Source organism: Chiloscyllium plagiosum, chromosome 39 (assembly GCF_004010195.1).
Source record: "Chiloscyllium plagiosum isolate BGI_BamShark_2017 chromosome 39, ASM401019v2, whole genome shotgun sequence".
In the NCBI taxonomy this organism is placed as follows: Eukaryota; Metazoa; Chordata; class Chondrichthyes; order Orectolobiformes; family Hemiscylliidae; genus Chiloscyllium; species Chiloscyllium plagiosum.
Genome location: NC_057748.1, coordinates 16,999,605 through 17,011,289, shown reverse-complemented (window position 1 = coordinate 17,011,289; position 11,685 = coordinate 16,999,605). Strand labels below are relative to the sequence as shown.

The following is an 11,685-nucleotide window of genomic DNA, read 5'->3' as shown; positions in this document are numbered from 1 at the left end:
GTACACGGAATACACACACTGTACACGGAATAAACACACTGTACACGGAATACACACACTGTACACGGAATACACACACTGTACACGCAATACACACACTGTACACGCAATACACACACTGTACACGCAATACACACACTGTACACGCAATACATACACCCAATATACACAATACACACACTATATACACAATACATACTATGCACACAATATACACACTATACACACAAAACACACAGCGTTCAACAACTGATGCAGGGGATGAATCGAGCTTCATGATTCAGGAAAAGCTTTAAGGGAGAGAAATGCTTACCGTAGGGATCCCCCAACAGCTTCAATCGCACGGGTCAGTTTGAATGGACTGGCTTTCTTGGAGGACTGTGAAAGGGTATCATTGTATAGTTAGCACAGCCGTGTAACTATGGTAAGGTATATATCTGCTTGGCACAGTATCTGATCGTGAAATTGGGAGATTCGAGTTCACGGACTAGGTGTTGCATTAGAGAGATGTCTCTAATGCAACAAAGAGAGTTCAACATGCAAATAAGCCAGCTCCCCAGATGTTGCCGCAGGGCTCTCTGCACTGTAACACTCCTGGCACAGGCTGTGCTTGATGAATACTCTGCATTGTATATATCAACTCAGCTATAAATAAACCTTCAAATGAAGAAAGCTCAATGTACCACATTTGGATGACCCAAGGATATGATTACAGTAATTAGGCACCATTAGGTTTTGCATCTACACTGGTCACAGCTCAGCTCTGGGAGCCCATCACAGACTGGATTTACAGGTTAGTCCAGTCCCCAGGATTAGGGGATGTGCAATGAATCATAGAATCGCTACAGTGTGGAAGCAGGCCATTCAGTCCATCAAGTCCATACCAACCCTCTGAAGAGCTTCCCACCCAGACCCACCTTCCTACCCATCCTCATAACTCTGCATTTCCTCATTTTACAGAAGGAGCGGTCAGAGGAAGTGGTGGAGGCTGGCACAATTACAGCCATTATCCTTTAGCAATGCACATACCCGACCAGCGAGAGTGGAGGGAGCCACGTTCACCACTGGCTGGCACTGGGTCAAGATGAAGACACACTTACCAAAACATCACGGCAAATCAAGGCAGGCAACGTAGAATCAGTGTCACAGAGAAGGTTATTCGGCCCATCTGATACGTCCCAGCGTTTCTGTCCCCACCACCACAAGTCCCTTTGTCAGCTCCATTTGTTCCCACCCCTGTCATTCTCACCGATATTACGCAGCTTGGTGGGGGGAGGGGGTCGGGTCTCTGTCCTTTGCATGTTCTCACGGACTGGCAGCGTTCTGGGCTGGGACCAGCATCTCCTCCCCGTCACTAACTGCATTTTGAGGGCAATTAACAGTCCACCATGTGGCTACGGGTCTGGAGTCACATATAGGCCAGGCCGAGTGAGGATGGCAGATTTCCTTCCCTTTACTAGTGATCCAGGGTGGAGTGGAATGGGGGTACATTTCACACCAATCGCTGATAATTTTCATGGTCACCATTACTGACACTGTCCTTTATTTCCACATGTGTTAATCAATTGAATTTAAATTCCAAATTCCTTCCGTGGTAAAGATGATACTCACCATGTTGGATGCCACCCTGAGGCAATGAGTGATGCCCAGGTTTCCAGCATCTTCATATCGACTCCCGGCCTTCAGAAAGATGCCCACTTTGGCCACTGGGCTGTAATTCTCCAAGGCAGCGATTACCAGACCGTTGTGGAGTTTAGTGAGCTGGGAAGAGGTGTGAAAGCAGAGAGAGTTGTGGTGCGCGAGTCAGACCCCAGCAGCATTACTCCCACACAGCTCCTCTCTGACCCCACGGCAACAAGTTGCAATCATCAACTTGCACCTCTTAGCTTCAGACACAGTGAGGGTTAACCTGGGCCTACGGTTACCATTTGGCAGAGAGAGCTGCAAGTCTCACAGGCCACACGACATAATAGGATGGAAACAGAGAAAACAGGAGGAGTAGGCCATTCCGTCCTTCGAGCCTGCATACAATACGATCATAGAATCCCTACTGTGTGGAAATAGGCCCTTTGGCCCAATAGGTCCACACTCAACCTCCGAAGAGTAACCCAACCAGACCCGTTCCGCGTACTCTACATTTACCCCTGACTAATGCACCTATCCTACACATCCCTGAACACTATGGGCAACTTAGCACGGCCAATTCACCCTGACCTCCATATCCCGAAACACTACGGGCAATTTAGCACGGCCAATCCACCCTGATCTGCACATCCCTGAACACTATGGGAAGTTTAGCATGGCCAATCCAATCTAACCTGCACATCCCTGAACACTATGGACAATTTAGCATGGCCAATCCACCCTGACCTCCACATCACTGAACACTATGGGCAGATTAGCATGGCCAATCCACCCTGACCTGCACATCCCTGAACACTATGGGCAATTCAGCACGGCCAATCCACCCTAACCTGCACATCCCTGAACACTATGGGTATTTTAGCACAGCCAATCCACCCAAACCTGCACATCCCGGAACACTATGGGTATTTTAGCACGGCCAATCCACCCTGACCTGCGCATCCCTGAACACTATGGGTATTTTAGCACGGCCAATCTACCCTGACCTGCACATCCCTGAACACTATGGGCAATTTAGCACAGCCAATCCACTCTAACCTGCACATCCCTGAACACTATGGGCAATTCAGCACGGCTAATCCACCCTAACCTGCACATCCCTGAACACGATGGGTATTTTAGCATGGCCATTCCACCCTGACCTGCACATCCCTGAACACTATGGGCAATTTAGCACGGCCAATCCACCCTAACCTGCACATCCCTGAACACTATGGGCAATTTAGCATGGCCAATCCACCCTGACCTGCACATCCCTGAACACTATGGACATTTTAGCAGGGCCAATCCACCCTGACCTGCACATCCCTGAACACTATGGGCATTTTAGCACGGCCAATCCACCCTGACCTGCGCATCCCTGAACACTATGGGTATTTTAGCACGGCCAATCCACCCTGACCTCCACATCCCTGAACACTATGGGCAGTTTAGCATGGCCAATCCACCCTAACCTGCAGATCCCTGAACACTATGGGCAATTCAGCACGGCCAATCCACCCTAACCTGTACATCCCTGAACACTATGGGCAATTCAGCACGGCCAATCCACCCTAACCTGCACATCCCTGAACACTATGCGTATTTTAGCACGGCCAATCCACCCTAACCTGCACATCCCTGAACACTATGGCCAACTTAGCACGGCTAATCCACCCTAACCTGCACATCCCTGAACACTATGGGTATTTTAGCACAGCCAATCCACCCTGACCTGCACATCCCTGAACACTATGGGCAATTCAGCACGGCCAATCCACCCTGATCTGCACATCCCTGAACACTATGGGCAGTTTAGCATAGCCAATCCACCTAACCTCCACATCCCTGAACACTATGGGCAATTTAGCACAGCCAATCCACCCTGACCTGCGTATCCCTGAACACTATGGGTATTTTAGCACGGCCAATCCACCCTGATCTGCACATCCCTGAACACTATGGGCAATTTAGCACAGCCCATCCACTCTAACCTACACATCCCTGAACACTATGGGCAATTCAGCACGGCCAATCCACTCTGACTTGCGCATCCCTGAACACTATGGGTATTTTAGCACGGCCAATCCACCCTAACCTGCACATTCCTGAACACTATGGCCAATTTAGCACGGCCAATCCACCCTAACCTGCACATCCCTGAACACTATGGCCAATTTAGCACGGCCAATCCACCCTAACCTGCACATCCCTGAACACTATGGGCAGTTTAGCACGGCCAATCCACCCTGACCTGCACATCCCTGAACACTATGGGCATTTTAGCATGGCCAATCCACCCTGACCTGCACATCCCTGAACACTATGGGTATTATAGCACAGCCAATCCACCCTGATCTGCATATCCCTGAACACTATGGGCAATTCAGCACGGCCAATCCACCCTGATCTGCACATCCCTGAACACTATGGGCAATTTAGCACAGCCTATTCACCCTAACCTGCACATCTTTGGCCAATCACAGCTGATCATCCAAATCAGTCCTCTGTTCCCACTTTCTCCCCAATAGCCATTTGATACCTTTAGCCCTAAGAACTACACCTAACTTATTTTATGAAGGTAATGCTTAACTTTTTTTTTTAAACTTTGTCTTTTTTAACTACTTTGTTCCTAAGTTTTTCGTACCTCAGAATTTTTGCACCTAAGATGGTGTTGAGAAAGTCTATAGCTTTAAAACTTGTCCTTAAACATTTGGCTAAATGTAATGTTGAATTATAGATACATTTGTTGTGCACTAGAAAATAAACAGGACAGGCAGGGAGGTGTCAGGCCATAATAAAGGGGGAACCCAGGATGTGCAGAAGATAAAATCATCTGTTCTCACCAAATTATAACAGGGTGCACTAAGGCAATTAAGAACATTTGCCTTAACATCGGTGTATCTGTGTAAACAGGATACCAAGTGATAACATTCACGGCTGTTCCCTTGTGAAACTAATAACCGTGTTTGATTCTGATCTCGGACTCAGCATCATCTTGTAAGCATCTCAAAAGTCTTGTAATGATCAGTTAGGTCCTACCAATTATAATGGATTCTTATTCCCCTTGTAAGCTAGGCAGACACAGTGGGTAAAGCATTTTTCTGTTACAAGTCTCTGACTTGAGAGTTCAAAAGGACACCTGAGAGAGAGAGAGAGAGAGAGAGAGAGAGAGAGACCATTTTAGCGCTGAGACTTCCGAAGCTAGTAGAAAATTAAAAGGCGGTACGGTGGCACAGTGGTTAGCACGGCTGCCTCACAGCGCCTCCGGTTTCCTCCCACAGTCTAAAAAATGTGCAGGTTAGGTGAATTGGCCATGCTAAATTGCCCGTAGTGTTAGGTGAAGGGGTAAATGTAGGGGTATGGGTCTGGGTGGGTTGTTCTTCGGCGGGGCGGTGTGGACTTGTTGGGCCAAAGGGCCTGTTTTCACACTGTAAGTAAACTAATCTAATCTAACTCTTTGTGCTTACTTGCTATGGACAGGGGGCCAACACAGTCATTTGGGCTCTGCTGACGCCTCAGCTAAATATATGGATAAATGATTGATAAACGTACAGACCTGTATATACAAATGATAAATTCTGATCTCTGTATGCAAATGTTTACGTATGTATGGCATGACCAATTGTACAGATCATCAAAATATTTATGAATAAAGTATATTTTTGAAATAAAAAAAATGATATCAGATATGCGAGCTGTGCAAGGTTACCTTATGACCTCTTCCAATGTGTTCAGACTAGTACTTCTTTATGACAGGAACTTATCTCACCAACAGACACCTGACTCGGCTGGATTTGTTTTTCCCACCTGATGGATGGCTCAGGGGCTGTAGGAGTGATCAGTCAAGGGCACACAGACCTGTCAATTAACTTCCCTTCCTTATGAATTATTGCCTTTCTAATGTTGTCTGTCTAGGGTGGCACGGTAGCTCAGTGGTTAGCACTGCTGCCTCACAGCGCCAGGGAGCCGGGTTCATTCCCTGCCTCGGGTGACTGTCTGTATGGAGTTGGCACATTCTCCCCGTGCCTGCGTGGGTTCCCTCCGGGTGCTCTGGTTTCCTCCCACAATCCAAACATGTGCAGACCAGGTGAATTGGCCATGCTAAATTGTCCCATAGTGTTAGGTGCATTAGTCAGAGGGAAATGGGTCTGGGTGGGTTGCTCTTTGGAGGGTCGGTGTAGACTTGTTGGGCCGAAGGGCCTGTTTCCACACTTTAGGGAATCTAATCTAATTTTAAAAATGCAGTGTTTTTATAAGCTTTTTGTATAAAGGAAGCCAGTTTGTAACAGAAAGGTAGAGTAGCCTGTGAGAGCTCTTAAAGGAAGAGCTGGTAACCTACTCTCCTGAAGTTTCAGAATCTTTGCTAACCTGCCTTATAGATGTCTGTGTTATGTTGTAACAGTGATGCTATTGGTTAATAAAGGAGAAAACTAAAATTAAACTAAACTGTCTGTGAGAGGTTTTTATTCCAGATTTCCAGAGAGTACGATCTCTGGGATGAACCAAGAGAGGCTTACAGGTCTGAGTCCATCAGAGGTTCCCTGGGCTGTCTCAAATGTCTACTTTAACAGTGTCGTGTGTGTGGTGACATTGTACACTTTTCACTGTCCTCCTGTGCTTCAGTACATGTGACAGTAAAATTTCAATCTGACTCCTTCTGGGAGCAGTTCAGAGAGGGCTGCATTGGGAAATTTTGAGGTAAACCCCTAAAATCTGGGAGCAAAGCTCAAAAACCACCTGTTTTGGCTCGAGGATAAGTCTTAACCTGGACACTGTGGAGCGTGCGGCTGCTATTTCTCAAAATGATTGCCGTGGGAACTTACAGGTCCATCTCAGAGGCCAGAGGGGGCCTGGGTTCAACGTCACATCTGACAGTGCAGCATGCCCTCCGTACTGCACTGGGACTGGTAGCCAGAATTTGACTTTGACTTCAGACACGAAGCCACAACCTCTGGTGAGAGAGAATGCTACCTACTGAAACAAAGCGATTGGCAATGACCCCACATCCCAGAAATCACAAGGACTCGAGGTAACAGCAAGTCACTGCAGATGCTGCAATCTGTACTGAAAACTAGGGACATTTAAGCGACTTTTGGATAGGCACATCGGAGTTAGTACAAGAAAGGGTATGTAGGTTAGTCAGATCTTAGAGTAGGATAGAAGGGTGGCGCAACATTGAGGGCCGAAGGGCCTGTACTGTGCTGTAATGTTCTATCTTCTATGTTGTATGTTCTATGAAAATTAAAAATGCTGGAAATCACAGCAGGTCAGACAGCACCCATGGAGAGACAGCGAGCTAACGTTTCAAGTCCGAATGACTCTTCATCTGAGCTGTTCTCTGCAAGGACCCTGCTCCCTGCCCAGCTCTGCTGATCCCTGGGCTTCATCTCTTGGGTGACCTGACCCTAACCCTTGCCCCCGTCTTCCAAACCCGTTGTGGCCATACCAGACCCAGACTCTTCAATCAGATTCATTCCTCTCTGGTCATGCAAGCTCCCTCTGCAATACGCTCCCCACAACCATTTAGCTCCCAGTACATTTGGACAGGAAAGATTCAGAGCAATATGGGCCAAACACAGGCAAATGGGACTAGTTCAGTTTGGGTCGGCACGGACGAGGTGGGCCGAAGGGTCCTTGTCCGTGCTGTATACCTCTTCCCCTCCTGAATCATAGAATCTCTACAGTGTGGAAACAGGCCCTTTGGCCCAAGTCCACACCGAAGAGTAACCCACCCAGACCCATTCCCCCTACCCTATATTTACCCGTGACTAATACACCTAACCTACACATCCCTGAACACTATGGGGCAATTTAGCATGGCCAATCCATCCTAACCTGCACATCTTTGGACTGTGGGAGGAAACTCACACAGACACAGAGAGAATGTGCAAACTCTACACAGTCGCCCAAGGCGGGAATCGAACCTGGATCCCTGGCTCTGAGAGGCAGCAGTCCAACCACTTAGCCACCATGCCACCCTGTTTGTATCCCAGCTCTTCACACCCGTACAGTTTCAGAGCCCAGAGATTTCTTTTAGAATTAGAGTTAGCTCTATTGTCACGTGTACCCACATGAATACAGTGACAGGTTTACAAGTCACCACTTACCTCACCATCTTAGATACCAAGGCTCTTTCGTTGTACATGAGCAGCCCTGCATCAATAAACCTGGTGATTTTGTCAGGGGTCATGGCCATCTTGTGCTTGGAACTCCGTTATGGCAACAGGCTCCCAGGGCGACGGGAGGGGTCACCATCATTCGACCCCCGTGACTGAGCTCACATGGTGGAGGCTTGTTTTGGGAAGGGACTGGACACTTCTATCGGGAACACGCAGAGAGGAAATTGAGGGAACGGAGGACGTGCACCTATCCAACCCCTCAAACACCCTCTCAGCCCCACGTCGGGTAGAATCTGTCCACAACAAGCTCCCTCACCAGAGAACCGCTGGAGGGGTGAAAGGGTGTTGATGTGTGGACACCAAAGGCTTATCTACAGTAAGCTAGACCAATCCTGGATTTACAATCTTGGGGGCATGGTGGCTGAGTGGTTAGCACCGCTGACTCTCAAAGTCCGAAGATGAGCAGGATTGGCCACAGGAAACGTAGGGACAGGGTACGGGGATGGGTCTGGGTGGGAGGCAGTTCAGAGGGTCGGTATGGACTCAATGGGCCAAATGGCCTACTTCCACACTGTAGGGGTTCTATGATTCTCAGAGCTCACTGGATGTGGCAGGGAGGGGAGGCAAGTGAGTGTCCATCCCGAGGGACCACTGAAGAGAGAGAGAGAGGGAGGTACGGAGAGAGAGAGAGAGAGAAAACATTAAGAAGTTACACCCTACCTCGACATCCTGAGGGTTAAGTCTTATGCAGGAGTCTGGACTCTTCATGCCTTTAAGTGGATGTGTGAGGGGAGTGATGAGCACTGGATGGTACTGCCTCTGAAAACACAGCAGGAATAATGAGGGCAGGTCATTGCTGCAAAGGCCAAACAAGACGGTGAAACACAAGTTGAAATTCAAAGTCTCCTCGAGGTCATTACTCATATTCGCACGGTGACACTTGGATTTAAAATGACTGTGCACAAGTTCCCTCACCAGAGAACCGCTGGAGGGGTGAAAGGGTGTTGATGTGTGGACACCAAAGGCTTATCTACAGTAAACTAGACCAATCCTGGATTTACAATCCTGGGGGAATGGTGGCTGAGTGGTTCGCACCGCTGCCTCACATGCCAGGGACCAGGGTTTGATTCCAGCCTCAGGCAATTGTCTGTGTTGAGTTTGCACATTCTCCCAGTGTCTGTGTGGGTCCCCTCCCGGTGCTCCGGTTTCCTCCCACAGTCCCAAGATGCGCAGGTTAGGTGAATTGGCCACGCTAAATTGCTCATAGCATCAGGTGCCTTAGTCAGGGGTAAATATAGAGTAGGGCAATGGGTCTGGATTGGTTACTCTTTGGAGGGTCAGTGTGGACTTGTTGGGCCAAAGGGCCTGTTTCCACACGATAGGGAATCTAATCTAATCTAAACATCCAGAACAATGGAAAATCCTGACTCACCTTCAGGAGATACAGACACGACCAAAATCTCAATGTGCAAACTCCAGGCAGACACTGTGCCAATATGGAGTACAATTATTCATCTCTGCAAACTATGTAACCCACATTGAGCCTTCAATGGCCACAAACTGCTGACAGTTCAGATGTGACTGCAATTCAGCAACTTGCATTTATATTGCACTTTTTTGACAGAAGGAAAACATCAATGCGGCGTGACAAACAGAATTAGATCATGGAGAAAGTGGGGACTGCAGATGCTGGAGATCAGAGTTGGAAAAAGCTGTGGCACTTGAAAAACACAGCAGGCCAGGCAGCATCCAAAGAGCAGGAGAGTCAACGTTTCGGGCATAAACCCTTCATCAGGGTTGGATCTGGGATGAGGTGGGGGGGAGGGGAGATGAGGTAACTGGTGACGTCGAATTTGATCAAGATCCATTTCTAAGGAGATATATGGACAGATCCTGGTTAGGGAGACGTTTTACGATTGGGTCTTTGAGAGGTGGTGAATTGGAGCAGTCTGCAGAGAATATTCTGGAGCCTCGTGACTGGGTTACTGAAATGGCTGCCAAGGATAGAGTGATTAAAATTGGGAGATGTACAAGAGAGCGAGCTCAGGGACCTGGCTGTCTGAAAGTGAACATGCTGGTGCAGCTAGCAGTTTGGAACATTGGTGCAGGAATAGGCCATTCGGCCCTTCCTGCCTGTTCTGCCAGTGAGGTCATGGCTGATCTGTCATCTAAATCCGTACACCTGTCTTTGGTCTATACACCCTTAATACCTTTGCTTAATTAAAAAAATACCTGTCTCAGATTTAAAAATTAACAAATAACCCAACATCCACTGCCGTCTGTGGAAGACAGTTTGAAATATCTACCACCCATTGTGTGCAGAGGTCTAACATCTCTCCTGAATGATCTGGCCGTAATTCTCAGATCAAACCCTCCGTTTCTAGAATCCCCAACCAATGGAAACAGTTTATCTTTATGTACCCTGTCTTTTCCTGTTATTACCGGGCAGACTTCAATCAGAGCACCTCTTAACCTTGGAGAGAAAACAATCCTAATTTGTGTAATCTTTCCTCATAACTTGACTCCTGATGTCCAGGTATCATTCTTGTAAACCTTTTAGATTTTTTTTTTAGATTACTTACAGTGTGGAAACAGGCCCTTCGGCCCAACAAGTCCACACCGCCCCGCCGAAGCGCAACCCACCCATATCCCTACATTTACCCCTTACCTAACACTACGGGCAATTTAGCATGGCAAATTCACCTGACCTGCACATCTTTGGACTGTGGGAGGAAACCGGAGCACCCGGAGGAAACCCACGCAGACACAGGGAGAACGTGCAAACTCCAGTCAGTCGCCTGAGGCGGGAATTGAACCCGGGTCTCTAGCGCTGTGAGGCAGCAGTGCTAACCACTGTGCCACCGTGCCGCCAAACCTATATTGCACTCCCTCCAATTCATAATTCCTTTATCATTAGAATATTTGAGTACAGGAGTAGACGTCTTGTGTCAAGCATATAAAACTGCACATAGAGTATTGTTTGCAGTTTTGGTCCCCTTACCTAAGGAAGGAATACTTTCCATAGAGGGAGTGCAGCTGGGGTTCAGCAGACTGATTCCTGGGATGGTGAGGCGAGATTGGACTTGTATTCTCTAGAGTTTGGATGAATGAAGAGTTGACTTCATTGAAACTTAACAAAATCCTTGAAAGGTTTGACAAATGGATGCAGGAAGGACGTTTCCATAGGCAGGTGGAGCAAGACCAAGAGAACTAAATGTCAGAATGAGGGGCAGATTCAGTCAGGACTGAGAAGAGGAGACATCTTTATTCAGAGGGTGGTGAATCTTTAGCAATCTCTACCCCACAAAGTTGTGTAAACTCAATCACAGAAAATGTTCAAGATTGAGATTGACAGAAGGGCTTTTGCCCGAAACGTCGATTTTCCTGCTCCTCGGATGCAGCCTGACCTGTTGTGCTTTTCCAGCACCACTCTAATCTAGACCGTGATTTCTAGATATGAATGACACCAAAGATTATGGAGATATTGTGGGGAAATGGTGTTGAGGTGGATGGTGAGCCATGATTTAGAATACCACAGAGGGGCTGAGTCGCACTCCTGGGTTGTGAAAGTTGTGGGGCTGGAGGGAATTGCAGGCTTTGGGAGGAATGAGAGTCTGGGGGAAGATAGAGAGCTCTCTCACCTGGAGATGAGAGTTGTAAAGTGACTGTCATTCCTGAGTGAAATTCCCATTGCAGATCCCCCAGAATCTATGTCTGTCTCAGATACTCCTCCCTAGATACTACAGCCTGCCCTGAACACCTCATACCCCTCCCAGGCACTGGCCCCGCCCCCAGACACTGCCCACCCAGGCACTGGCCCCGCCCCCAGACACTGCCATCCAAGGCACTGGCCCCACCCACAGTCACTGCCCTCCCAGGCACTGGCCACGCCCCCAGACACTGCCATCCAAGGCACTGGCCCCGCCCCCCAGACACTGCC

General features: G+C 48.2%; 1 protein-coding gene across 9 annotated transcripts in view; it reads right to left on the bottom strand.

Moving 5' to 3' along the window:
* The window catches only part of LOC122542283 (cytochrome b-c1 complex subunit 2, mitochondrial-like), a 52,331-nt gene that overhangs the window by 39,863 nt on the left and 783 nt on the right, over positions 1-11,685 (bottom strand). For 5 of the 9 annotated variants that reach the window (XM_043679863.1, XM_043679861.1, XM_043679869.1 and 2 more), the window contains exons 1-4: positions 11,387-11,497; positions 8,466-8,562; positions 1,612-1,761; positions 314-378 (exon numbers count right to left, since the gene is read on the bottom strand). In XM_043679863.1, coding sequence (XP_043535798.1) covers positions 314-378; positions 1,612-1,761; positions 8,466-8,562; positions 11,387-11,436 — 362 coding nt within the window. In that variant the 5' untranslated portion in view covers positions 11,437-11,497. Of the gene's footprint in view, positions 1-313; positions 379-1,611; positions 1,762-4,665; positions 4,766-8,465; positions 8,565-9,177; positions 9,269-10,746; positions 10,785-11,386; positions 11,498-11,685 lie in introns of those variants that run through there. The other 4 variants (XM_043679865.1, XM_043679866.1, XM_043679870.1 and 1 more) reach the window with 4 other exon arrangements.